Source organism: Bubalus bubalis, chromosome 22, assembly GCF_019923935.1.
Source record: "Bubalus bubalis isolate 160015118507 breed Murrah chromosome 22, NDDB_SH_1, whole genome shotgun sequence".
NCBI classification, from domain to species: domain Eukaryota; kingdom Metazoa; phylum Chordata; class Mammalia; order Artiodactyla; family Bovidae; genus Bubalus; species Bubalus bubalis.
In genome coordinates, this window is record NC_059178.1 from 51,145,768 (window position 1) to 51,171,734 (window position 25,967).

The 25,967-nt window shown below is 37.9% G+C and overlaps 1 protein-coding gene across 4 annotated transcripts in view; it reads left to right on the forward strand.

The window, feature by feature from the left end:
• The window catches only part of CDH7 (cadherin 7), a 139,662-nt gene that overhangs the window by 58,141 nt on the left and 55,554 nt on the right, over positions 1 to 25,967 (forward strand). For 3 of the 4 annotated variants that reach the window (XM_044934463.2, XM_044934462.2, XM_044934461.2), the window contains exons 3-6: positions 5,741 to 6,035; positions 10,297 to 10,416; positions 18,681 to 18,848; positions 21,194 to 21,381. In XM_044934463.2, coding sequence (XP_044790398.2) covers positions 5,741 to 6,035; positions 10,297 to 10,416; positions 18,681 to 18,848; positions 21,194 to 21,381 — 771 coding nt within the window. Of the gene's footprint in view, positions 1 to 5,740; positions 6,036 to 10,296; positions 10,417 to 18,680; positions 18,849 to 21,193; positions 21,382 to 25,967 lie in introns of those variants that run through there. The other variant, XM_044934465.2, reaches the window with a different exon arrangement.

A 25,967-nucleotide genomic window follows, 5' to 3' on the forward strand; every position in this document is an offset into this window, starting at 1 on the left:
AGTGGGTCAGTATATTGAATTGATTTTTTTATCTCAGTAGATAGAGGAATATTTTCCATTTTCAGATGGATCACAGTGATAGATCAGGTAGTTTATATCAGGTCCTAGTTGATTAAATAAATGCAAGAAAAATGTCAGAATGCAGTGCATTGATCTGTTGTTGTTCTTTATAATCTTAGATTGAAAACATAGTGTAGTTGCTCAGTGGTGTTCGACTCTTTGCAACCCCATGGACTGTAGCCCACCAGGCTCCTCTGTCCCTGGAATTCTCCAGGCAAGAATAATGGAGTAGGTTGCCATTCCCTTTTCCAGGGGATCTTCCTGACCCAGGGATCGAACCCGGGTCTCCCACATTGCAGGCAGATTCTTTAATCAAGAACATGGTATTCTGCCATCTGAGAACGTCCAACGGTCTATAAAGCCTCTTTCTGCGCCTGTGTCTGTGTGGAGTACTGTATAAGACTTAGGGAAACAAGAATAAGAAAGCATGCCTGTCCCTGCAGGACTCTGTCTCTTGGGGAACACAAAGGTATCAATGTGCAAGTGTTACCCTGGGCATAGAAACAAGGTTTCTGAATTCCCTCTCCCTGGTTTCAGAGGATTAGCGAGAACAAACCAAAGATATGGGCTGTTTTTTGTTTAGTTTCTTTTCTTTCTACTTAATGCTATTAAGACTTAAAAGGATAGAAATTGAAATAAAACAGGCACTACTTTTTCACAAAGTGAATTATAAATTTACAAAATTTACTACAATAGTTTGTTAAGTATGTGGAATATGATGATAAAGCGAATCCAGCTCTTAGGGTGGGAACACAACTAAACCAGATTTTCAATAGAAAGCAGAATTAAAGGCGTTTTGTCAGAGAAATGCAAACAACATGTCTTGTGGGGAAAATAGGATTGTTAAAATTTCAGTAAAAGGGAGCTTTCGTTATGTCGAGCTGGGTGTCAGATGCTGGGGGAGATGATGGAGGCCGGGTCTGTAAAGGGATGCACCTGATTGCTCTGCTCCGGCCACAGTGACTGATCCCAGGTGCCTGGGGTGTAGAGAGCCCTCTGGGATGTGGGGAAGGAACACTGGGGGTATGGCCCGTGGCCATGTGGAGCCCTGTGCTTAAGATCTGGGGTTAAACCTGGAGACCATGGGAAGCAATTAGATGTATTTGATAAGGGCTGTGACATACCCTATACTGTACTTCAGTATAGTTTTAGGAAGGTCATTGCTGACATGCAGTGTAACAGCATAGATGATATGAGTTATTCAAAGTGAAGAGTAGCTGGGGAGTTTTGTTATAGCCCAAGTGGAAGATTTTAAGATTCCAAGTTGGGATTATTGTTCAGAAAGACTGAAGAAAGGGTTGATGTGTAGAGGTGATGAGTACGAAATTCCATTGAGTGGGGGATGATGGAGTCCTAGTGGATTATTATTATTGTTTTTTAGCTGGAGAATAATTGTTTTACAGTGTTGTGTTGGTTTCTGCTGTCCAGTGTGAATCAGCTCTGTGTATACATATATTCCTCCCTCTTGAGCCTCCCTCGCACCCCTCCAGGTCATCACAGACAGAGCACTGGGCTGAGCTTCCTCTGCTAGACAGCAGCTTCCCACTAGCTCTCTGTATTATACATGGTAGTGTATCTATGCCAGTGTTCCTCTCTCAACTCGCCCCATCTTCTCCTCATAGTGGATTATTAAACAGATTGTACTTCAGGCGCAGGTGAAGTGTGCTTTGCGTCCTGGCCCAGGTAGATTATGATGGAATCCAACAGTTTCACATTTCTTACGTTGTTACCAAACACAGCAGTGACACAGGGGCACTGGGTTGGCATCATACTTGGTTCGCCTTCCTGCTTATTTGGTCGCCTTATCATGAGCTGGACTCAGCTAAGAGATGTGTGCTCCTCCCTGTGTATGCTCATTTGCCAGAAAAAGAAAAATGTAAATATTTACTTTTGGAGCCACAGCAAATATTTTGAAAAAGATATAGAGATGCAGACAGTAAAAATGAGTTTTTTTTTTCTGGTGATGAATCAAGATTTTGTTATTGTTTAGATGAATCAAAAGATGAGGTTTACGGGGATATTGGCAACTGAAATAGGCAAAACATCATGAGTTCTACTCTGCTCCAAATAGAGTACAGATCTTTGTTTTTTATGGTGTTTTTCATTTATTGCTCATTTGTTCACTTAGCATATTGGGACCATAGACATTTCTTTTTTCCTGGCCAGAGGTCTTCACTGTAGAGCGTCCTACTCTCGTCTGTAATAGTCATTTACAAAGACTGTGCAGCCGTGTTTGGGTGTGTGTGGAGGGGGCGGGGGGACTGCATTGATAGATTGCCATTCAGTAGTTTCTCAGCATTTTTGTTTGCTGGGCATGCTTCTTCAGCACGGAAAGGTAGTAGTATAGTTTTTCCTAACAGCATGGGTTTCACTTAACCTATTAAGGTTAGTATAGTGGGCGAAGCCTCACAGATTTAGTGTGTGAATCACTGATAATTTCTTCTCCATCTTAATGTTTCCTAGTTGATCATTTACTTTCAACAGTAGATGCCTCTACTAACCTCGCAAGGACACCGGGTTAGACTTACAGCGTTTTTACGCTTCTGAATTTTGGCAGTGGTTACAAGTCTAGTGATAGTCCCAGCTAGGAGAAAAATGTCAGTGATGGGGAGAGCGATAGATTTCAGGGCTCCTGCAATAGATGTATGTGTGTGTGTGTGTGTGAGAGGTTGGTGATGGTGGTGGCAGTTAGAGGTAGAAGAAAAGAATGCTGATCCTTGAATGACTGGGAAAACAAGCAATATGAACCGTTTTTACCTTTGAGCTCTTTCGCTCTCAGTAATGGAGAACAACTAACGGTATCGCATAACGCCAAATATGGCATCAGAGCTCAGGCTGAAGGTCATTTTTGGTCATTTCCTTTATGGGAAGGAAGGCGTCCTCCCTTACCTGAATACCCCAGGAATATTGGATCGCCACGCTGTGAAGATGGCCGTCAGTTGATAGGAATTAGTTAAATGAATCACAAGTGCTGGTCCCGTGAATGGGAGCCCATACCTTTGATTAAGATGCAGCCTGGGTATTACTTATGTATTTACATGGTCAGAAGCTCTTTCTAATATTTCACACTACCATCAGCAGAGACCCTCTGCTGACCCAGAGAGGAACAGATGAGGCAAGGAGGGGTTGAGAGAGTGGCAGTGAGAGGTGTGTGCAGCAGGGGACTCTGCTTTGGGCTCGTGCTTAGTCACTTCAGTCGTGTTTGACTCTTTGTGACTGCATGGACTGTAGCCCGCCAGGCTCCTCTGTCCATGGGATTCTCCAGGCAAGAATGCTGGGGTGGGCAGCCATTCGCTTCTCCAGGGGATCTTCCCAACCCAGGGATTGAACCTGCGTCTCCTGCATTGACAGACAGATCCTTTACTGCTGAGCCACCAGGGGAGCCCCGCTTTATTCTCACCTGTCATCTTCTGTCTCTGGACTCAGGTCTTTGTGCTGATGAGTGTGGTGGAGTCTACTGCTGTTCTGTGATGTCAGAAAAGTCCCTTCTAGCACGTTGTGAAGTGTGTTGATGTAAACCCCTGGAAGCATTGAGCATCTTTAAGATCTAGAGGGGCGATCTGGTGGGGGCGGGTTGCTTTATTCTGCCCTGAGTTGAGTTCTCCTTTGTAGCAGCTTTTAATGTCCTCCCCTCACAAGACACAGCCCGTCCCCCAGAGGCAGGATGCCAGTGCAGGAGTAGAGGATGGGCTTTCCACCAGGCTGACATTTTCATACTCCTGTGCGTGCTGTGTGCTGAGTCCCTTCAGTCGTGTTCAGCTCTTTGCAACCCCATTGGACTGTAGCCCACCAGGCTCCTCTGTCCATGGGATTTTCCAGGCAAGAATACTGGAGTGGGGTGCCATGCCCTCCTGCAGGGGATCTTCCGGACCTGGGATCAAACCCGCATCTCTCATGCCGCCTGCATTGGCAACTTCTTTACCACTAGCGCCACCTGTAGGGATGTAGCTGCAGAGTTGGCCACGTGACCTCAGGCCTTTCTCTACCTCAGTTTCCTCATCTGTTAAAAGGATGATGAAGTCAGTGTGAGCCTGGGATGGGTTACTCTATAGAGAATATTAACAGTGGTTCCTGGAACACAGGGAGTACTCAATAAGTCAAACTTGAGGGATTTTTAGCTTGCCTCATACAAGCTATTATATATGTATGTAATAGACACCCTGAGAATGACTTAAGAAAATTAAATAATTCATTATATTTCAAGAACACATCTTCTCCATATGCTGGATAATCTTGCTGCAGAGTGATTCACTCGCTAATGCCGCTCTGAACAAAGCTAAATTAAAACTTGTGCCAGAAATTAATTTTTTTGTATCATTTTGTCCTGGCTGAAAACTACAGAAACGAAAGGATGAGTCAGGTACTTAAGTATTCAGAAGCCGAGTATAAACACAGCTGTTACAATGCAATGGAAGGATCACTCAGAGAAATTCATGGTACAAATGTAGTATCCTCAACAGCTAAAGATGGAAATGGACTGGGTACCCACTTGCCTGAATAGTTTCCCATATCCTATATTTTTTGCACTTTGTCTTTTTCTTGCGATGGCAGGTGGATTCTTACGATGAATCCACTCAGTGGATTCCACTGAGCCACCTGGGAAGCCCCATACACCTTGTCTTTTACCTGTGGCGGATTCATTTCGATATTTGGCAAAACTAATACAATATTGTAAAGTTTAAAAATAAAATAAAAAAAAATTAAAAAAAAAAAAAAGGGTGCCAACATAGTTCCGCAGGGCAGCCTTGCTATTTGGTAAATTGGGTTTTCGCCTTTGTATTATTTGCAGTCCAGAATCACAGCAGTCCAGAATCAGGAGCGGTTCCTGAGGATGAAAGATTGTTGAAATTCTGGATTGGGTGCTGCATTTCTCAGGTTATGAAGTTCAGGGAAAGATGTAATTATTTCCGAGTTTCCTCAGGTTCCTCTGTTCGACATAATGTTCTGACATACACAGAAGGGACAGCTCCAGATATGAAATGCAAATCAGTAGGGGCTGCCCCTGCAGCCGGAGCCGGGGTTAATCATGCAAATTTAATGCAGTGCTTGGTATTTCAAGAAAGGTTTTAGTTGAAGTCTCAAGCACATATTGATTTAAAATTCCTACTTCAGAGAGCAGTGTAATTTTTTTTTTCCAGCTTCAAATTTTAAAATATAGAACAGGATTTGGAGACCCATTTAGTGACTGGACAGCCATCCATACTTAATAATCATGAGAAGTTGTGGGGGTGCGAGGGAAGGGTACCCGAAGAGGATGTGATGATTTCTAAGCATTTTACTTAATGTATTAGATCTACACTTACTCATGTGCTCGAACAAGTCCTTTTGCTTGGAATATGATTGAACTGACTGGTTGTACATGTTTACTGACTATCTGCTCTGGTCAGGGAAGATGGCTAAAACTGGCAAGGACAGACAGCAAGTTTCTAACTTTGGGAATGATATAAAATTCCTTTGGAAGTGAGGCTGGGTACCAGAAGAAATGCAATTGTCTTGCTCGCAAGTGCAAGCTGACACATTCTAAATAGCCTTTTCAACTGTGCACAATACAGGTCCGCTTATCTTTCCAAGAACAATAAAATTTCATGTGCTGCTGCCTGACATTAGAATTATTTTTACATATCTCCATATCGCTGACACTCTTGTAAGTTAATCTCATCTCACATGAATTTTTCACCAGCTTCACTCTGATGTTGATAAAGGAGATGGTTCCATCAAATACATCTTGTCAGGCGAAGGGGCAAGTTCCATTTTCATTATTGATGAGAACACTGGGGATATTCATGCTACCAAGAGGCTGGATCGCGAGGAGCAAGCCTACTACACGCTTCGAGCCCAGGCGTTGGACCGGCTCACCAACAAGCCCGTGGAACCCGAGTCCGAGTTCATCATCAAGATTCAGGACATCAACGACAACGAACCCAAATTCTTGGATGGCCCGTACACGGCAGGGGTTCCTGAAATGTCACCTGTGGGTGAGTAAGCGCAAGTTGGTCTGGCACTGTCTGATTTGGGGAGGTTTGTGTTTAAAATTAAATCATCATAAGTACCAGAAAAAGAATCACATTAATATTTGTATAGAAATTACTATTTTGAGTGAGGGAATATTTGAGATGTGTTAGTAGCCAGTGTCTAAATTCTACTTTTTGACACATTATTTTATTTGTATGGAAATTCTTCTTTTACACTGCTCAGTGTCTTCAAGAAATTACCTCGGTCTTATCGTCCCTTTTCAATTTAATATTTAAAATTAAAAAATGAGGGAATCCCCTGGCAGACCAGTGGTTAGAATTCAGTGCTTTCACTGACCAGACCCTGGGTTTGATCCTTGACAGGGGAACTCAGATCCCACGGGCTGTGTGGTATAGCTCACCAACCACCACCCCCCTTCAAAAAAAATTAAAATTATGCTTAAGAGGTTAAAAAAAAAAAAAAAAACCTTCCAAATAAACTTAGTATCAAACCAAAAAAAAAAAAAAATTCCAGACATATCCTGTGATGATTTAGTTTTCTTTCTCCCCATGTTAGGATAATAATTTGCTATTCTAAGCATGTCTCTAGGGCCAGGGTATCAGGTAGACTATCATTGTAGCCAGGCTAACATTTAGTTATTTCTCGTAGAGTGTGCTTCAGCCCATAAATGTCCATTCACCTGCCACCACTAATCTTTTTGTAATTTCTCCAGAAATTTAGATGCATGAGAATTTATACTCAAATGTATACTGTTTATAATGATGGTAAGGTGATGCTCAGCGTGAGATATATAAGAGAATAATGAAGGCTGTTTTACCAAAAGGCCTTCTGACCATTGCCCCATGACTGGAAAAATAGAAAGTAGATTACCTTTAGTATATACTGTATTTCAAATACTATTAAACTCTCTCTTAAATTCCACTTGTTTAGCTACCTTTGGAATAGTTTTCAGCCAGTATGTAACTTAGATATGGATGATCTTACAAGATAATAAAAAAAAAATTATGAAGCTGGAACAGAGACCAGTTGATTTATATATTTTATTTCCTATTGTTTATGGTATTGGAGGAGGAAGTTTATTTAAAATAATAATGGAGCTTGTATTTTTACACCTATTTCAACTGAGGTCTTTAACTTGAAAGTTTTGTATATATGTGCTTAGTCGTGTCTGACTCTTTGAGACCCCAGGGACTGTAGCCCAGGTTCTTCTGTCCATGGGATTTCTCAGTCAAGAATACTGGCACGGGTTGCCATTTCCTACTCAAAGGTATCTTCCTGACCCAGGGATTGAACCTATGTCTCTTGTTTCTCTTGCATTGGCTGGCAGGTTCTTAACCACTGTGCCACCTGGGAAACCCTGAAAATTTTACCAGTGTGATATAATACTTGACTGATTGTGATTTGTTTTATTTTATTGATTGATTGTGATTTGTTTTACTGGAAATAAAGGTCGTTGCATTCATTCCAGCTTTTCATCTGTACATCCGCTATGCAGGGAACTGGAATTGCAAAGATGTGTATTACATGTACCCTTTAGGGAAATCACAATTTAGTGACCCTCAATTTCTGTTCCTATCAGACGGGAGAGGGAACATTATTTTAGGACTGTGATTCTAGCCGCTGAAGAAATAACTGAAAATGAACCAAGGGTGCTTGTGGTCAGGAAAACTTCTGAACCACGGTGGCAGCAGCTGCTTGTAATTATCTTCTGTGTAAACATTCTTTGACCAAACAGGCTTATTCACACCCTCTCAATACCACCCACACCTTCAGAATGCTTCCTGCTGCTCTCATTTAATGACAGAAACAACAACAACTATGTGACAGCAACAATAACAAGATTTGGGAGGTTTTAGAGAAAAGAGTAGGCGCACTGTCCTCCCAAAGTAGTAATGTTTAGAGAAACAGGAGGTTTTGAGGTGTGTGTAAGCAATTCAGTTCAGTGCTACAATTCTCCTGGGCATTTTTGGTATTTTTTGTGGGCTTGATAAGGCTTTCCTTTCCTAAGTAGAAGATAGAAGTGCAAATTGGATTAATGCAAGCTTTGTGTCCCAGAGGTTGAGTAACTGCACTGTAGTTTTTGTTCCAATGGTACCACTCTGATATCAAACAATATGACTATTATACACATGTGTAAGTTATTTTAGTTATTTGATTGATTCCAGCAGGCTCAGGACTTTTTATTTTTTATTTTTTTTTAATTTTATTTTATTTTTAAACTTTACATAACTGTATTAGTTTTGCCAAATATCAAAATGAAGGACTTTTTAGAAAATGATTCTGAAATGTCTTCAGGATTTATTAGACAGTGAGAGAGTTCACTGGATTAAAAATCCAAACTTGAGCTAAGCACAGTAAATGCTTATATAAAACATATCCTATGGATTTATCATGACTCTGTTTATCAAAGTGTTTACTTGTAACCAAATAGTTATAATAGCCACTAAATACTGTGGTATATACAACATAAGTTCTCTATGTTTATTATTCAGGGCTATTTTTTTGTTGTTCATTGTATACTAACGTATTATAAGATTTGAGACCCTCATAGTCCCCTGGGATTGCTTGTTGCCAGAAAAGCATAGATAAGCACAAGAATGGGTGTGTGTGTCTGTGTGACTATATTTGTGTGTCATAAATTATTTAATGAACACTTCAGAAAAAAAATTCCTGATGACTTCCCTGGTGGCTCAGAGGGTAAAAGCATCTGCCTACAATGCGGGAGACCCGGGTTCAATCCCTGGGTTGGGAAGATTTCCTGGAGAAGGAAATGGCAACCCACTCCAGTATTCTTGCCTGGAAAATCCCATTGACGGTGGAACCTGGTAGGCTACAGTCCATGGGGTCGCAAAGAGTTGGACACGACTGAGCAACTTCACTTTCAGAAAAAAAATACATACAACAAAATTTACTGAGGTATAGTTTTCATTATTTTGTTGCAAGTTGTTTTCCAATGGGTACTTAAGCATATCACCAGAGTAAATATTGCTATAAAGATGGTGAATTATAGAGGAAATTGAGAATATCAAAGTCATTGATCCTAACATTTTAAGATAGTCAAAATCTATATTTAAAAAGATTTTTAAATATACATCATTCACCATTTGGTCCTACCAAGCAGCCACATGGCACAATCTCCTAAGTCTACCAAATAAAAAAATAAATCTTCAGAATTTAAAAAATGACACTCACAATTTTTACCCAGTTTGAAAGGAAATGGAATCAGTTAGGGAAATCATAATGTGGAAAAGAGAATAGATTTATAGTAAGATCAGCATTTAATGACTTATTTAAGGAATTTTGAAAGGAAGATCTACATAGGAATAGATCTAAAACAGATATTAGATGAAAAATGCCATGTTTTCAAGAATTTATTAGAAACCAACTTGAGCCTTGAATGAATACATAAAGAAAGGGAGTTGTCCCATGCCCATCAACTAGGACATATATACTAAAATATCCTGTGCTAACATATTTAAACTAAGCAAATGTGGGTAGCTAATATTTTTAAGATGAGATTCCAAGTGGAAATGAAAACAACAGATCCCACTGAATGCTTTCTATCTGGAATAAGTGAATGCATAGTGAAGGAAGAAGCAATACGGCATTCTCTCATACAAAATGTAGAAAAGCAACCACTGTTGTGATTTTTCAGGTTATCATGTTTTTTCTCCTTTGGGAGGGTTTGGTTTCAGTGTTCATTTCATGCTTTTGTTATAAGTCAATTAGTGAAATGAAAAAAACTACTAAGAGAGTAGCCACCTAATATCCAGTTAAATGTACCAATCAAATATTCTTTATTAACTTACTCAGTTACTGAAGTTTCCATTTCTGTTGCTGCAGCAGTGGGTTGCCCCATGATTTGAGTGTCAAGGTGCTAGAATCTGTCATGCTGCTTTTTAGACTGATTGAGACTTAGAGGTTGCTCTTGTAGACCTTGATGGATGAGGTGCCTAAAAGTTGAAACCCAATTCTGACAATATATCCCTGCCTAACTTGGCATTGTCAGTCCTATTTTTTTTTTTAACCAACATCTTTTCGTGTCCCTTAAGTATTTCTGAGGAATTACCATTTATCATCTTTTGGAATTTGTCTTAGACACAAAAACGTATCCATTTTTCACATCCCTGAGAAAAAGAAAAATGAAAACTGGAAAGCATCTTTATATCTTTACATTAATGTGGCATCTTTAGTGTTTGGTGATTTCTCTTGTTTTATGGCATTTGGGAGTTTTTAATTGATTGATTTTGGATTGTCATGTAGGGACCTCAGTGGTCCAGGTGACAGCGACGGATGCTGACGACCCTACATATGGCAACAGCGCTCGAGTGGTCTACAGCATCCTGCAGGGGCAGCCATACTTCTCAGTGGAGCCCAAAACAGGTAAACATTGACATGTGGCTCTCCTTGTAAAGTCATTATTTCTTTCTTGCCATAGAATTAAAAATAGTTATTTTGATTCAGTGTAGTTGAAACTGTTGAAACTCTATTTTTCTTGTGTGTTTCTCAAAAAATGTACCATGGTAATAAATAGCATATTATTTATAAAGCCATTAGCACCTTTTAAAAATATTGTACTACATTGATCAGAATTTCTATCAAAATTAAGCAAAATATGAGCTATTGAAAAGTTTTTCAGCTGGTGTCTCTTGACTCTATAAGAAAATGTTGAATATTTACCTCTGCAATGTTTCAATTTGTTTTCTTTAATTAACTCACATAGGAATTACACACAGTAGAATTTTAAATCTTCAGCAAAATCTCCCTGCCATGCAGCAGAATATATAGTATTTACAGCTTCTCCTTCCAGAGGCTGGTTTTCTCAGGGAAATTAGTTGAAACATAACAATTAGGATGATGATCTGCTAAATCAAAAACTAAATTAAATGACTTTTTTTCATTTTAGAAGAAAAAAAAAATATGGGTTGCAAAACTGCCTGGATAGAAAATGTGGTTGTTTGGCTAGATGTTCTGTTTTGCTTTGAAGATGAAATGGTTTACATTCAGTAAGGCTATAATTTGGAGTGCTGTTTTCTTGGTTATAAAATAATATTTTATCTATTATGCTTCTCTGGCTGTTGGAATAGGGCAGTATTGCTGGGTGTGAGCCATGGCTTTTCTTCACCACTGAAAAAATCCAAAATTTCTCTGTATTTTAGTAATTTTATCTTTATCATGGAGAAGAATGCCTCTTCAAATAGCAAAGTTTATGATCTTGAATCATTGATGATACTTATGATCCTAAATGAATATTTTAATGCCATTCACCACCCTGTTTTCCATATTATAAAAATGGCAGTATTCATTCATTCTCAAATCACTGTGTGGCGGGGTACATATTTTAAATGTCTTTTGAGAATGACAGCTGTAATGTGCAAAAAGAGACGAATTCAAGGCCAGCTCATCATTCATTAGAATGTTCACAGAGGCTGCATTGCGTGTTTTATACCAGTGTTGTGATGAAGTTTGGAAGCTGCCTGAAGAGTCTGACAGAGGAGAAATAGTTCTGATTGAGCAAGTATTGAAGGGGAAGTAAATGAAAGTATCTGCTTCATGATGTGAATCCTGTGAATGTAAAGTTGTGCTCGTGGTTGATTTAATGATAGATCTGAGAACCTCAATTCAGACACCCACCCGTTCCCTTATATATCTACTCTGCAGCCTAGAAAGACATTGACAAGCCTCTGACAGTTTGCTCACAAATTATACACCTCTTGCGTTATATAACTGGTCCAAAACTAGCGTGTACTAATCCCAAGGGCTAGATATTTTGCTGCTACTAGTGACTGGCTTGTGATTTTAGCTTTGCTGTAAGATAATAGGTGTCCCATAGGCCCTGTATAGGTAAAACCTCACCTGTGGGCAGTTGGACAGTAGTCTATATCCTGGCATCACATGATTAGAACTTCAAACATCATTTTAACTTTCAATCTCAAGGACCGTGTATTAGAGGAGATAAGCTTGTTTAATTTTGTTTTGTTAGTTTTTAATTTTCTAGTCATGGTAATCATTGGGACTTCTGTTTCTCTAGTCATCAGTGCAGAGATATTAAAGGACTATAGAGAATGCATTTTTTTCCCAAAAAAATCTGTTTTTCTGACAAAAATGAATGGAAATTTTTCATGCCTTACACACACGAAGAGCCACGTAGAGTTTGAGGTAGTCTTCCATAGTTGATGTATGATCCTTATCTATGTGAGAAATAACATTCTTTTCCATATCTTTAGATATCAGCGTTTTTGAGAAGCATGTAAAACTTTAGACAGGAAAAATGCTGAAAATATGCCAGATCAAGATTATGTAAAATAGGCCTAGGAAATCACTATTAAATGTATCTCTGAAAGTTTAACTTTTAATTTCTTTTTTAAAAAAGGAATAATATTAGTCATATTACCCATTATTATTTATTAACCACATGTCATTAACTTAGCCTGACTAAAATTTCTGAGCATGTATTTCTTCTGTAGCTCTACTTACAGGCCAGATGACCAGAGGGTAAGTGTGTTTTCTACCTTAATTTTTCTGTCCACAAAACAAGAACGTGAATAGCTGCAAAAAACAATGTTGACAGTTCAACAAGCAAAGAGAATGGACCTAGGAACAAGATGATGTAGCCTTAAAAGGACCATTCAGCTTCCCATCACCTGTCTTCATAATGGCCCCCAATTTACTGGGAGATTGAGGATTATTCTAATGTGTTTATCTGGTCCAAAACCTGCAAGCACACAGATCACATTTTTCAATGTTTCATATATGGCAGGACTGGCTACATGATGTGCTGTTTGAAATGATACTGCAGGCTTCCTGTTCTAACATTAGTAAGATTTCCAATGCCATCAGCAGAGCAGAAACCAAACATAGGGCCAGTGTGACTGCACAGAACACCAAAGCTGTAGGCCTTGGGAAATGGTTGGAGAGTTCAATACCATTTAGGATTTCTGTGTTAAACCTGGAGGTGTGACTACATGGTGCCTCATCATGCATTGCATGCGTCCTTGGTCTGTCCTAGTTTTAGGTAAGTATGACAGTCATAACAGCGGGCTTCCCTGATGGCTCAGCTGGTAAAGAATCCACCTGCAATGCAGGAGACCCCAGTTCAATTCCTGGGTTGGGAAGATCCCACTGGAGAAGGGATAGGCTACCCACTCCAGTATTCTTGGGCTTCCCTTGTGGCTCTGCTGGTAAAGAATCCTCCTGTAATGTGGAGACCTGGGTTTGATCCCTGGGTTGGGAAGATCTCCTGGAGAAGGGAAAGGCTACCCACTCCACTATTCTGGCCTGGAGAATTCCATGAACTGTATAGTCCCTGGGATCACAAGAAGAGTCGGACACGACTGAGCAACTTTCACTTTCACGTTCACAGTCGTGACAAAGAGCTCCTTCCGTTTACACCCCTCGTGGGGGTTCTGTCTGGGTTGTGGCTCGCGGTGTGGAGGAGCCTCCCTGCGGTCAGGGCTTTCTGAGGATGTCCCCTCACAACTTACAGCAGTCTTCTTCAGTCCTTTCTGCTTGATGTGATGCCAGCTCTGAAATCCTTTGGTGTTCCAGAACCTTCCGTCTTCACTACTGTTGGCTCTTCTCTGTCTTTTTATGGTTCTATTATATGCTTCCATGAGTTTGAACAAGCTCCGGGGGTTGGTGATGGACAGGGAAGCCTGGCTTGCTGCAGTGCATGGGGTCGCAGAGTCCAACACAACTGAGCAACTGAACTGATAGGCTTCACTTACAGGGAGAGAAACCAAATAATGCAAGTCTTAAACAGAAAATTAAGGGGAAAAAAAATTTACTAGGCAGAGATTTACCTGAACATCTAATGTATATTGAAGCCACACAATGTGAAAAGCCCAGCCCCATGTTACCGGACTCATGTGGTTGCCTAGATTCCTGAGACTAACCCAGAGTTTGACTGAGTAGGCTGCATGCATTCGTAATTGTTTGGTTCCATAAACCAGGGCAGACTTCAGAAATGGCTCTTGTCTGTTACATGTAGTACACATACAATTTCTTAAGGAAATTCCATGACAACAGAACATGCTTGAAAGAAAATTGATGGCTGGTAAGACATTAGAACGGAGAAGGCAATGGCACCCCACTCCAGTACTCTTGCCTGGAAAATCCCATGGATGGAGGAGCCTGGAAGGCTGCAGTCCATGGGGTCGCTGAGGGTCGGACATGACTGAGTGACTTCCCTTTCACTTTTCACTTTCATGCATTGGAGAAGGAAATGGCAACCCATTCCAGGGTTCTTGCCTGGAGAATCCCAGGGACCGGGGAGCCTGGTGGGCTGCCGTCTATGGGGACACACAGAGTCGGACACGACTGAAATGACTTAGGACATTAGAAAATCATCTGAAAATTTATTCCCAGACTAAAAACCAGACAGTTGTTGAAAAATAGCAGTGATAAATTTGCTTCATACATAATACATTTTGTGAACATCAATTATAAATATAAAAGTAAATGAGAAGCTCTGGGTTACTGGGTCAGATGATACATCCATAGAGAAATTATTATTCAGAAAGCCAAAAATCTGGGCCAGTCTCTTTTTCTAAAGAGATGCAGGGTATATTCTTTTCATCATAAGTGGCTTAAAATTATTGATTATTAAAACAATGCTATTATCTCTCATGAAAGCCTCATAGAACTGTAAGGCTATGACTAGACAAGACTGGCTTCTACCACTTTAGGGACACAGTATAAACAGTTTTCTCTGTGAGTGTGTGTCTATAATATTCACCAAAATGCAGATCATATACAGTTTATGAGAATTCTTTTCCAAATGTAGACAGCTTAGACTCAAAAGTAAAAAGCTCACAAAAGCCATAGAACTAGAAATCTATTATGTTTGAATATTCTTATTTAAATTCAATTCTCACCTAGTTATTTCTCTCTTGTAAAAAAAAAAAGTTTAATAATTGAGGTATTTGGAAATTACCTTTGCCCCCTGCATTTCTTTGCAAACTCTGTGATGATTTTTGCTTTGGAAAAGTGTTATTTATAGGATCACTTGCAAAGAGACAATTAGAAGTGTGAAAAATAAGTGAGTAACTTTGACTACCAGACTTCTCCCCTGATAATTCTGTGTTTTCTTTCAAATAATACCACTGAACAAAACCATGAGAAGATAAGGCAGCTCTATTTTCTTTGCTGGTTAATTGAGATGCTATGGCTCTTTCTCCATTATAATAACTGTGCAGGATGCAAACTCACTTAAACATACTGAGAAATTAAAAATGAAAACTGAATGGGTAGGAAATTGTTTTAGAATTTCATTAATATTTTATCATCTGTATGAAACTATTAATCATGTGTTTAATGTGAAACACACCGTTAAGTGTCATCTTATGAAATGCACTATCAAATATTCAAGATTTTCAATGCTTAGTTTATTTTAAATATATTATAAATAAATACAGTTATGATAGGAAGAAAGAAGAAGAGAAAGAAAAAAGGTAAGAAAAAGAAGAAAAGTAAGGAAGACATAGAGAAGTAGAGATATGTAAGTCCCAGGAATCTTAGAGATTGTTAAGCTTGGTAACAGTGAGTCTTATTGAGGTCAATACTCAATGTCTTCAATATTAGAGTTAAGGGAAGTATTGAAGAACAGGCATGAAATATTCATAGAATCATTATGGTTCTCAGAAGAATATCTACATCTCAGACAGTTCTCAGAGAACCAAATGGGTATATGACTCTGCTTCTTTTGATGATCATTGTGGTGGTCTTGCCTGGAGAATCCTGGGGACGGGAAAGCCTGGTGGGCTGCTGTCTATGGGGTCGCACAGAGTCGGACACAACTGAAGCGACTTAGCAGCAGCAGCAGCAGTGATGTTTTAGAGATTCTCTGTAAGCAGTGTGCAGATAACTAAAGGAGTTCAGTGAAGGAGTTAAAGAGATCTTGTATTGCTGTGGTTATAGCAGCAGGGTCCAGTGTAGTGTATTAGAATAAGTGATTGTTAAAACAGCAGTCTTATGGACTCTGTAGGAGAGGGAGAGGGTGGGAAGATTTGGGAGAATGGCATTGAAACATGTAAAATATCATGTATGAAATGAATTGCCAGTCCAGGTTCGATGCACGATACTGGATGCTTGGGGCTGGTGCACTGGGACGACCCAGAGGGATGGAATGGGGAGGGAGGAGGGAGGAGGGTTCAGGATGGGGAACACATGTATACCTGTGGCGGATTCATTTTGATATTTGGCAAATCTAATACAGTTATGTTAAGTTTAAAAATAAAATAAAATTAAAAAAAAACAAAAAACAAAAAAAAAAACAGCAATGACAATAAATGGCCTGCATGCTGAGTAGCTTCAGTCATGTCCGACTCTTTGAGACCCCCCTGGACTGTAGCCCACCAGGCTCCTCTGTCCATGGGATTTCTCCAGGCAAGAATACTGGAGTGGGTTGCCGTTCCCTACTCCAGGGGATCTTCCCAACCCAGGGATTGGACCCACATCTCTTATGTCTCCTGAATTGGCAGGTGGCAATAAATGGCCTACTCAAATGTAATTTAAATGCTTAAAATATTGATGCATTGTAGGTGTATGTGTGTACATGTGTGTATGTGTGTGTTTGTATTTGATAGGTACTGCTTAGAACTAAACAAAAATATGGCTTCTTAAGATTGTATGAATGTTATTTAACTAGGAATCTTAACATACTGGGACCAATAACATATTGTTTAAATTATTCTTAAATTATCGAAAGATATTTTCATCTCTTTCCCACTGCTAGAGTAGTTACTGAACTGTAGGATATTGTGATGAATAGGGCAGACCGAGTATGGTATAATCCAGGCTTGTAACTTATACTTAGGGCTGAAATATACACAGACCATTATTATATGTGTCAATTGAAGAGTCAGCATTTAAATAATTGGCAACTTTTAAAAACATTTTATAAATTTGGAAGGTATAAAGACATTTTTATGCTGAACATGAACAACATTTTAAAATGGCAGCTTTTAAAAACATTTTATAAATTTGGAGGGTATAAAAACATTTTTGTGCCAAACATGCAGAAAAAAGAATGTTTATTCCAATTTGTTTATAATCATTTTCTTCCTAAAGAACCATCCTCTATAAGACAGCCCAGTTTTGCTCCTGAGAAGTCCATGATACCAGAGTTGCTGTCCCTCAGGTCTGAGTCATTGGGGTTTTAAATTCTGACTTAAATTCTAAAAGTTAGAATCTTTTAACAAAATAGATTGATGAACAAAAGAGTTCCAGTTATGTAGGTAAGACATTATCGGAAATGATGAAAGTACAAGAAATGATTAAGTAGGATTCTAGACTCCTTACCGTATCTAATTAGCAAAGATGACCTCCTGTTTCTAGTTTCAAGATCTGTATAGAGCAATATCAAATAGATGTGTTTTCATTTGTTATGATCTCTGTGCATATATTGAGTCTGACTCTTTGCGACCCTGTGGACTATAACCCACCAGGCTCCTCTGTCCATGGAATTCTCCAGGCAGGAGTACTAGAGTGGGTTGCCATGCCCTTCTCTAGGGGGATCTTCCAGACCCAAGGATCGAACCCAAATCTCCCTCATTGCAGGCAGATTCTTTACCATCTGAGACACCAGGGAAGCCCAAGTATATTATATTGAGTATATGTATTATTTTATATATGTGTGTGCTTGCTCAGTTGCTAGGTAGTGTCTGGCTCTTTGCAACCCTCTAGACTGTGGCCCACCTGGCTCCACTGTTGGTGGAATTTAACAGGCAAGAATACTGGAGTGGGTTGCCATTTCCTCCTCCAGGGGATCTTCCTGACTCAAGGTTTGAATCCACGTCTACTGCATTGGCAGGTGGATTCTTTACCAGTGGGTGACTGTAGCAAAACTAAATTTTACTCATAATTATTCTATTGTCTCTTATTTATATAATAATTGGTTATTAATATAAAACCACTAATTTACTGCAGCAGTGATTGTAGTTCAAGCTTTCTTATCAAACAGCATGGAGTTCTGAAGTCAGTTTCTTATACCTCTGAAATCTTCAAGGTTCTCCTTATTAAATGCAATTGATTAGAGAGAAACAGCAAAACACACTGATGTTTTTAGTATCTTGATTTTCATGAACACAGTCACTCTCATCGTTAATACTTTTTCTCAGGTTTTTATAACAACAGATACGGCCTATCTATCCAGCAACATAATTTGGAATGGTGTTTTGTTAAACATAAATGACACATTCTTTCATTTATAGAATATGTAGTTACTTTGCTGGGAGAGTAGTAGGGACAATAGCTGAAAGGGTTTATGGTGATTTCACATCACTGGGAATTAAGATATTGGAGAGGGTGAGAGAGAAAAAGATTCATTGTCATATATTTTATAGGCAACTGCCCAGTCTTCTAGGGTAGATTTTATTTAAGCTGGTATTTTTTGAGTCATATTTCCGTAAAACCTAGAGATAATGCTCTCTCTATCCTGGTCTTCTATATTACAGTGTTTTCTGTGTTTTGTAGTGTTTATATAGTTGTTATATCTCTTTGGTCTTTAATATATGCTTTAAAGTTATTAAAAGTAAACAAAACAGCAGAAGGCAACCACTCGAGCTATTTCTGCCTATATCAGTGTTCTTCGCTAGTATAAATGCAGCGATTCATGATGCATTTTACTGGGATTTGAAATTTTTCAGGAGTCATCAAGACCGCCCTTCCAAACATGGATAGAGAGGCTAAAGACCAGTATTTGCTTGTTATTCAGGCAAAGGATATGGTTGGTCAAAACGGAGGGCTCTCTGGAACCACGTCGGTCACCGTGACCCTCACTGATGTCAACGATAACCCACCTCGCTTTCCTCGAAGTAAGCTGTTCCATGGCATGTGGCAAGCATGCTCGCTTTCCTTGCCGGATTATAGGAATGTCTTTAAAAAGGAATTTCCCCAAATATGTCTCAAATAATTAATCTCAATTACATTCTCCTCCAATTTTGTTTTATCAGGGACTTGATTTTTAATTCAGTAGTATGAAATAATAAAGATATTGGAAGCAGATAAAAGCAATTATACCTTGTATTCTGTCTTAAATGTAATTTTTTTTTCTTTTGGTTCACTTTGAATACTAGACAGTTATTAAGTTTGTTTATGTATTAATCATTTTAGTCAAAGACATGCTGCTCTTTACATTCTGTAAGCTCTGAGGTTGTTTCCAATTATTAATAATAACATTCAAATGCACTTCATGAATTCTATATACTAAATGTACTGCTTTATTTGTAAAGATTAAAAAAAGAGTACTTAACTTTATTTCTTATTCCACACTTTTTTTTTAACCAGTTCATGAACCTTGAATGTTCTTTTTACTGCCTACCACATCTTTTTTAATGCAAACACTCAGTGTTTCAAAAGAAACCAGTTCAAAGAACCAGAAAACCACATTTCCTCCGTTTAGTTTCTTTGAGCAAAGTGGCATTTCTTTTAACCAAGTAAAAGGAAAAAAAAACAGAAAATTTTTCTTAGGTAGAGGTGTCCTGATTGTTTAAAAAAAAAAAAAAAAAAGCATTTCATCTTATTCTCTTAGTTGTCCTTTTTCCCAAGTATACGTGGTATTCTTTAGAACACTCAAGAAAGTAAGAATTGTGTAGACTACAGTATCTTTAAATGCTTTTCTGAGAGGCTTATGTCAAACAAGGACACTTTCTCTGGAGGTATGACGGTCACCATGTTTTCCTGCAAATACTGCTTCTTTAGATGTTTTATTCTTATTTTACATATTTTTAATATTTAGGCTATTGTACAACAGACATTTTTATACCTCCTGGCAAAATAAAGTTATCCTAAGTTTAGCATTTAAAAAAAAAAAAAGAATCTAGCCTTAATTGTGTTCTTAACTGCTTACAGTGGGGGAGGAGAAGAAGACGGAAGAATAAACAAAACAATGTGATTATATTTGGCTCATAATAGAATTAGCTGTTTCTTTGCTTTAGAGAAATAAGAATTGACACAGATTTTTTTGTGATTTCAGTTGTCATGATTTGATAAGATAGAGCATGAGTTTTCTAGCTTATTAAACACTCTCCTACTTATTAAAGTGAAGAAAGCCAAAAATATATCATTAACTTTTTCATTTTGACTGGGATTTTCTTTGTCTACGCTTTAGTTACTATTTTAAGCTTGAAATTTTTGGATTTTCCTAAGGAACTTATAGATATGTGAAAGGGGTCACTCAAAAATGATGTTGTGATATTTTTTAAAAATCAGTAACAATTAACAAAATGTATAGAATTGCAAACACCAAGGTTCTTATTCTAGCATATAGTACCTTCATTTGGATACAATTTCCTTTCTCTGTTTCTCTTAAAGAGTATCCTTTCTTTTTTCTTTATAAGAAAGTGCAAATGCATCACAGTTAGCAGCCAAAAGGAAACGCAAAAGGGCAAGGAAGCAGGAAAAAGTAGATGATTAAAGGGAAATGTTGAAGGGGCATTTCCTGGTTTCAAAGGATTCTTCATCTGCCTCCCAAGCTGGTTTTCTTTCTTTCCTTCTTTTTTTTTGAGTTGAGGGATGGTAAAGAGTTTTTACAAAAGAAAGTTTGAAAAAGTTACTCTTCCTTTTTTGCTTCTCTTTCTTCCTGTTCAAATAACATAGACTGTTCTTGTACTGTTGTGCCCCAACTGAGTTTAATGTACAAGTCATACTTAATACTGCATTTTATCAACTTCCTTGTCCAGTGTTCTGAAACTTTTTCAGTAAAAGATACTATTGTGGAAATCCCGACATTTAAGGAATGAGAACTAGTTAGGCTCATTTTTTGCACATTTGAAGTCTAAGCTATACTATATAAAATTTTAAATATTTATATAAATTAATTGCATATTAATTATAGTCGACTCAGTGTTAATTCTGTTTACAATTTAAGTTTTATTTTTATCATTAAAAGTAGTATATTTCTCACCACTAGACATACTGATATGGAATACTTCTTATGCTTTTCCCCAGGCTGTCTTTGACATTGATTATTATGTAATCATTTCCTTGGAATTTTTAAAGCTGTATGAAATTTATCATTTGCCTCATATTGCCTTATCATCTTATTTTATAAAGACATAAAGGCAAATTAAGCAAAGAGAGTTCAAGATAGCCAGATAATTAAATTTTATTGGTTAGTTTGGTGTAAGGTTTTGTTCATTTCTTGTTCTTAATTTCACAGGGTCGTACCAATATAATGTCCCAGAATCATTGCCAGTGGCTTCTGTTGTGGCCAGAATTAAAGCTGCCGATGCAGATATAGGAGCTAATGCTGAAATGGATTACAAAATTGTAGATGGTGATGGATTAGGGATTTTCAAGATTGCCGTTGACAAAGATACACAGGAAGGAATCATTACTATACAGAAGGTAATATTTTCTTTATTTTTATTTCTTGTGAGGATGATATCATAGAGAATTACTGAAAAGCCACGTCTGCTTTGATGGAATAATGTAGTAGACACATTGAATGGGAGTTTGGAACCATTGTTATTTTATGTTTAGGGGTAAAAAGCTACTCAATTAGTTACAAGTGTTGGCACTGTAGAGAAAAAAATGTGTAACATTTGTAATTAAGGCCTAACAGTTCTATTCTCTGAGTAAACCCACAGTCCTTATCTGAGGCTCTGTAACAGTAGGACTTACTGGCCAATGTGCTATTTAAAGTGACCTACTTGAAGAGATGAATATTCTTCTTTGTTGATTAATAATGAAACCCTAAAATCAGCCAAAGGGGCTTCCCAGGTGGCTCAGTGGTTAAAGAATCTGCCAGACGATGTAGGAGACACAGGAAATGTAGGTTTGATCCCCAATACCCTGGAGGGGGAAATGGCAACCCACTCCAATTTCTTGCCTGGAAAATCCCATGGACAGAGGAACCTGGTGGACTATAGTCTGTGGGGTCACAAGAGTCAGACACGACTTAGCAACTCTTGCACCAGCTGTATTGTCAGCTATTCTTTTTTAACACTTATACTAATTAAATTATTTGAAAAATTTATACAGAACATGGAAAATGCATGAAACCTATCATAAAAATAAGTGCAAAGGAGATTTTAAAAAATCATTATAATCCAAAATAAAGGCTATTTGCAAATTAACTCCCAACTCTGATTAGATATGGGGTAAAATGAGCTCCCTCTTTTCTGTATAGACATGATCTTTGACAAATCTTTAAAAAAATAAGTCAAAAGGAATTGTTCCAGAATATAGTCATATTTTCTCAAATGTCTGAAACACTAAAAATTAAAGCATGTATGAAAATGCCTACACTCAAGACTCTGGGATTCTATGCTAGTGACAATCCAGGTGTATAACTGTGTAATTAACATCTCTCAGTAATTAACACACATCAACAAAGAAAGTTATGTTTTAGTTGTTATAGGAAAACATATGTTTGATTTCAGGCCAACAGGCAAAACATTTCTGCAATTATTTCCAGTGGACAGCTGCTGTTTTAGCTCAGCTGGTGACAATCTGTGTAAAAAAGTTTTAATAACTAGGATAGGCCAACTGTTGGTAAATGTTTTATTTGTTGTCTAAAAGGAAAGGAATGCACTGGGATGCAGTCATGTTCAAAGATTTCAAAGACTCATCTGAAATCAATCTGCTCATATGCAAGAAGTTTTAAATATATATTGGAATTGTTTTATTGAATACATGCATATATTTCATATGATATGATTCAATATGATATGCTATCATATTGAGATAGCATAAATCATTGAAGAAATAAACACAAATACATGTATTTCATATGAGATATTTGATTCAGTAATAGAAAAATTTTATACTCAATTTCTTAATATTATTTCTAGAAGTTTTAGAAAATTAATTTTAAAAAAATAACCTGTAAGAAAACTGTATAAGAATGCATTTAATCTTAAAGCATAAAATTAATTAAAAAAACTACAAGGTAAAACTTATTGATAACTTACAATTATATAAAAGTAACATGAATGGTTATTACTACTGTTCTAGATAGTGGTTAGTATCTGCTAGGATTCATTTTGGGTAAATTTAAGGGCTGCATCTTAACTTGCTTTCTCAACATCTCATAAAGGTATTAAGTACAATGAACATATGGAATCATTATAAAATGTGGAACAAAACAACATACAGATAATGTTTGATATTTCCAAATTATAGAATCTTGTGCATCATCAAAACGATGTGGTGACATTTTCTTACTATATTAGCTAATACGAGAAACGATTATATAAAATATTACATAAAAAGCAGTATCCAAAATTTTACAGACTCTTTGTTTCAAATTTTATTTCATTTTTATAGAATACAGGATTCCAGGAAAACATTAAAATGTTAACCATAACTGTTTCTGGATCTTCACTGTTTTACAATATATAATATGCATTAGTAGTAGTTCAGTTGCTCAGTCGTGTCCAGCTGTTTTCGACCCCATGAATCGCAGCACGCCAGGCCTCCGTGTTCATCACCAACTCCCAGAGTTCACTCAGACTCACGTCCATCGAGTCAGTGATGCCATCCAGCCATCTCATTCTCTGTCGTCCCCTTCTCCTCCTGCCCCCAATCCCTCCCAGCATCAGAGTCTTTTCCAATGAGTCAACTCATTGCATGAGGTGGCCAAAGTACTGAAGTTTCAGCTTCAGCATCATTGCCTCCAAAGAAATCCCAGTATTTTTATAATTACAATGTTATTAGGTTCATAAGAATATTAAGTAGCCAAATCAAAATGTGTTTCATGATAGCACTTTGTGATCTATTTTGAGACTTGATGAAAATTCCTGTCCAAATGCAGTCATATGTCACAGAGATGTCAGATAGTAGACTAAAATGTAGTGTATTGTTGGAGCTATCTAAGGTATTGAAAAAGACATTGTCCTCTGTCTAATGAGTTAAGACTCAAAAACATTCCAAATTCTATAAGCATTTAGATTCATGGATTTTAAATTTTTGATACAGAAGATTTTCTACCCATGCAGTCAACTGAGTAATGTTTTATACCTAATAAATGCCCAGTAATTGATAAGTATTTATCAATTCATCATATGCTGCTGCTGCTAAGTCACTTCAGTCGTGTCCGACTCTGTGCGACCCTACAGACGGCAGCCCACCAGGCTCCCCTGTCCCTGGGATTCTCCAGGCAAGAAGTTAGCTAAATGCTTCAATAATTTCTTATGCTAAATATGGAATCAAAATTATGTTACTTTCAGTTTAAATTACTGACAACTAAAAATGAATTTTATTTACTCCAATGACTTCTAATATATGAATATTGTCTAATTTTTATTAGACAATTTTTATTAGTCTAATTTTTTTTTAATGTTTCTCCTCCTTTGTCTTCTAATATAATGTCAGTGATTGTCTTTGGATAATTAAGCACATTCAGCATACAGGATAATCTTGAGAAATAATGATGGTGGAACATTTTACAGTTTTACCATTGTGGCATAGATAACCAGTAAAATATTTAATGTTTAATAAAGAGAATCTTGTTCATTTTGAACTCCATAAAGTGTAGGACCAGGTCAATCATCTAGATATCAAGAGTCAAAAAATCATATTTAGGTTAAATGCAGAGCTTCTTAAAAAAAAAATCCCTTGAGAACTCAGGTGTAGAATGCTAACATGATGTTATGTTTCGTATTGGGTCTAGTAAAACAGCGTATAGAAGCATTAATGTAGACTAAGAAATGAGTAATGGTGTATTACTTGAGATGGTTGGTTAAGCTTGCTCTGTTTTACTAATGTGGAAGATTGATCTGATGTTTCATCCTCATGTAGAAGATGTATTTTCCACAACTTATTGGGGTAAAACCATTATGTTCAGAAAAAAAATAGTCTTCAATAACAGATAACAAGAGACTAAACTGTATAGTTTCGTGACATTTTAATGACTAGTAACTCGTTATAAGAGAATGTATGTGTATTAAGACAGGGTATCCGAAGCCTTGTATATGAAAAAAGTAAAATTTAAGTAGACCTATAGTGTTTATAATGTGCAGGTAATATCTACACAGAAGTAATTGGCAATCATGATCTCTTAGTTTTCTTCATGCTAAAGATCTTTAGCATTAGCAAATGTTGCTTGATGGGTTTTGCTTGTGACTCACCTTGCCAATGCAGGAGACACAGGTTTGATCCTTGGGTAAGAAAGATCCCTGGAGAAGGAAATGGAAACCCACTCTACAATTCTTGCCTGGGAAATCCCCTGGACAGAGGAGCCTGGCAGTCTTCAGTTCAGTTCAGCTGGTCAGTCGTGCCCAACTCTGTGTGACCCCATGGACTGCAGCATGCCAGGCCTCCCTGTCCATCACCAACTCTCAGAGTTTACCCAAACTCATGTCCATCGAGCCAGTGATGCCATCTAACCATCTCATCCTTTGTTGTCCCCTACTCCTCTCGCCTTCAATCTTTCCCAGCATAGGGGTCTTTTTAAATGAGTCAGCTCTTCGCATCAGGTGGCCAAAGTATTGGAGTTTCAGCTTTAACATCAGTCCTTCCAATGAACATTCAGGACTGATTTCCTTTAGGATGGGCTGGTTGGATCTCCTTGCAGTCCAAGGGACTCTCAAGAGTCTTCTCCAGCTGCTGCTGCTGCTGCTGCTAAGTCACTTCAGTCGTGTCCAACTCTGTGCGACCCCAGAGACGGCAGCCCACCAGGCACCCCCTTCCCTGGGATTCTCCAGGCAAGAACACTGGAGTGGGTTGCCATTTCCTTCTCCAATGCATGAAAGTGAAACGTGAAAGTGACACCCCAGTTCAAAAGCATCAATTCTTTGGCACTCAGCTTTCTTTATAGTCCAACTCTCACATCCATACATGACCACTGGAAAAACCATAGCCTTGACTAGATGGACCTTTGTTGCCAAAGTAATGTCTCTGCTTTTCAATGTGCTATCTAGGTTGGTCATAACTTTCCTTCCAAGGAGTAAGCATCTTTTAATTTCATGGCTGCAGTCACCATCTGCAGT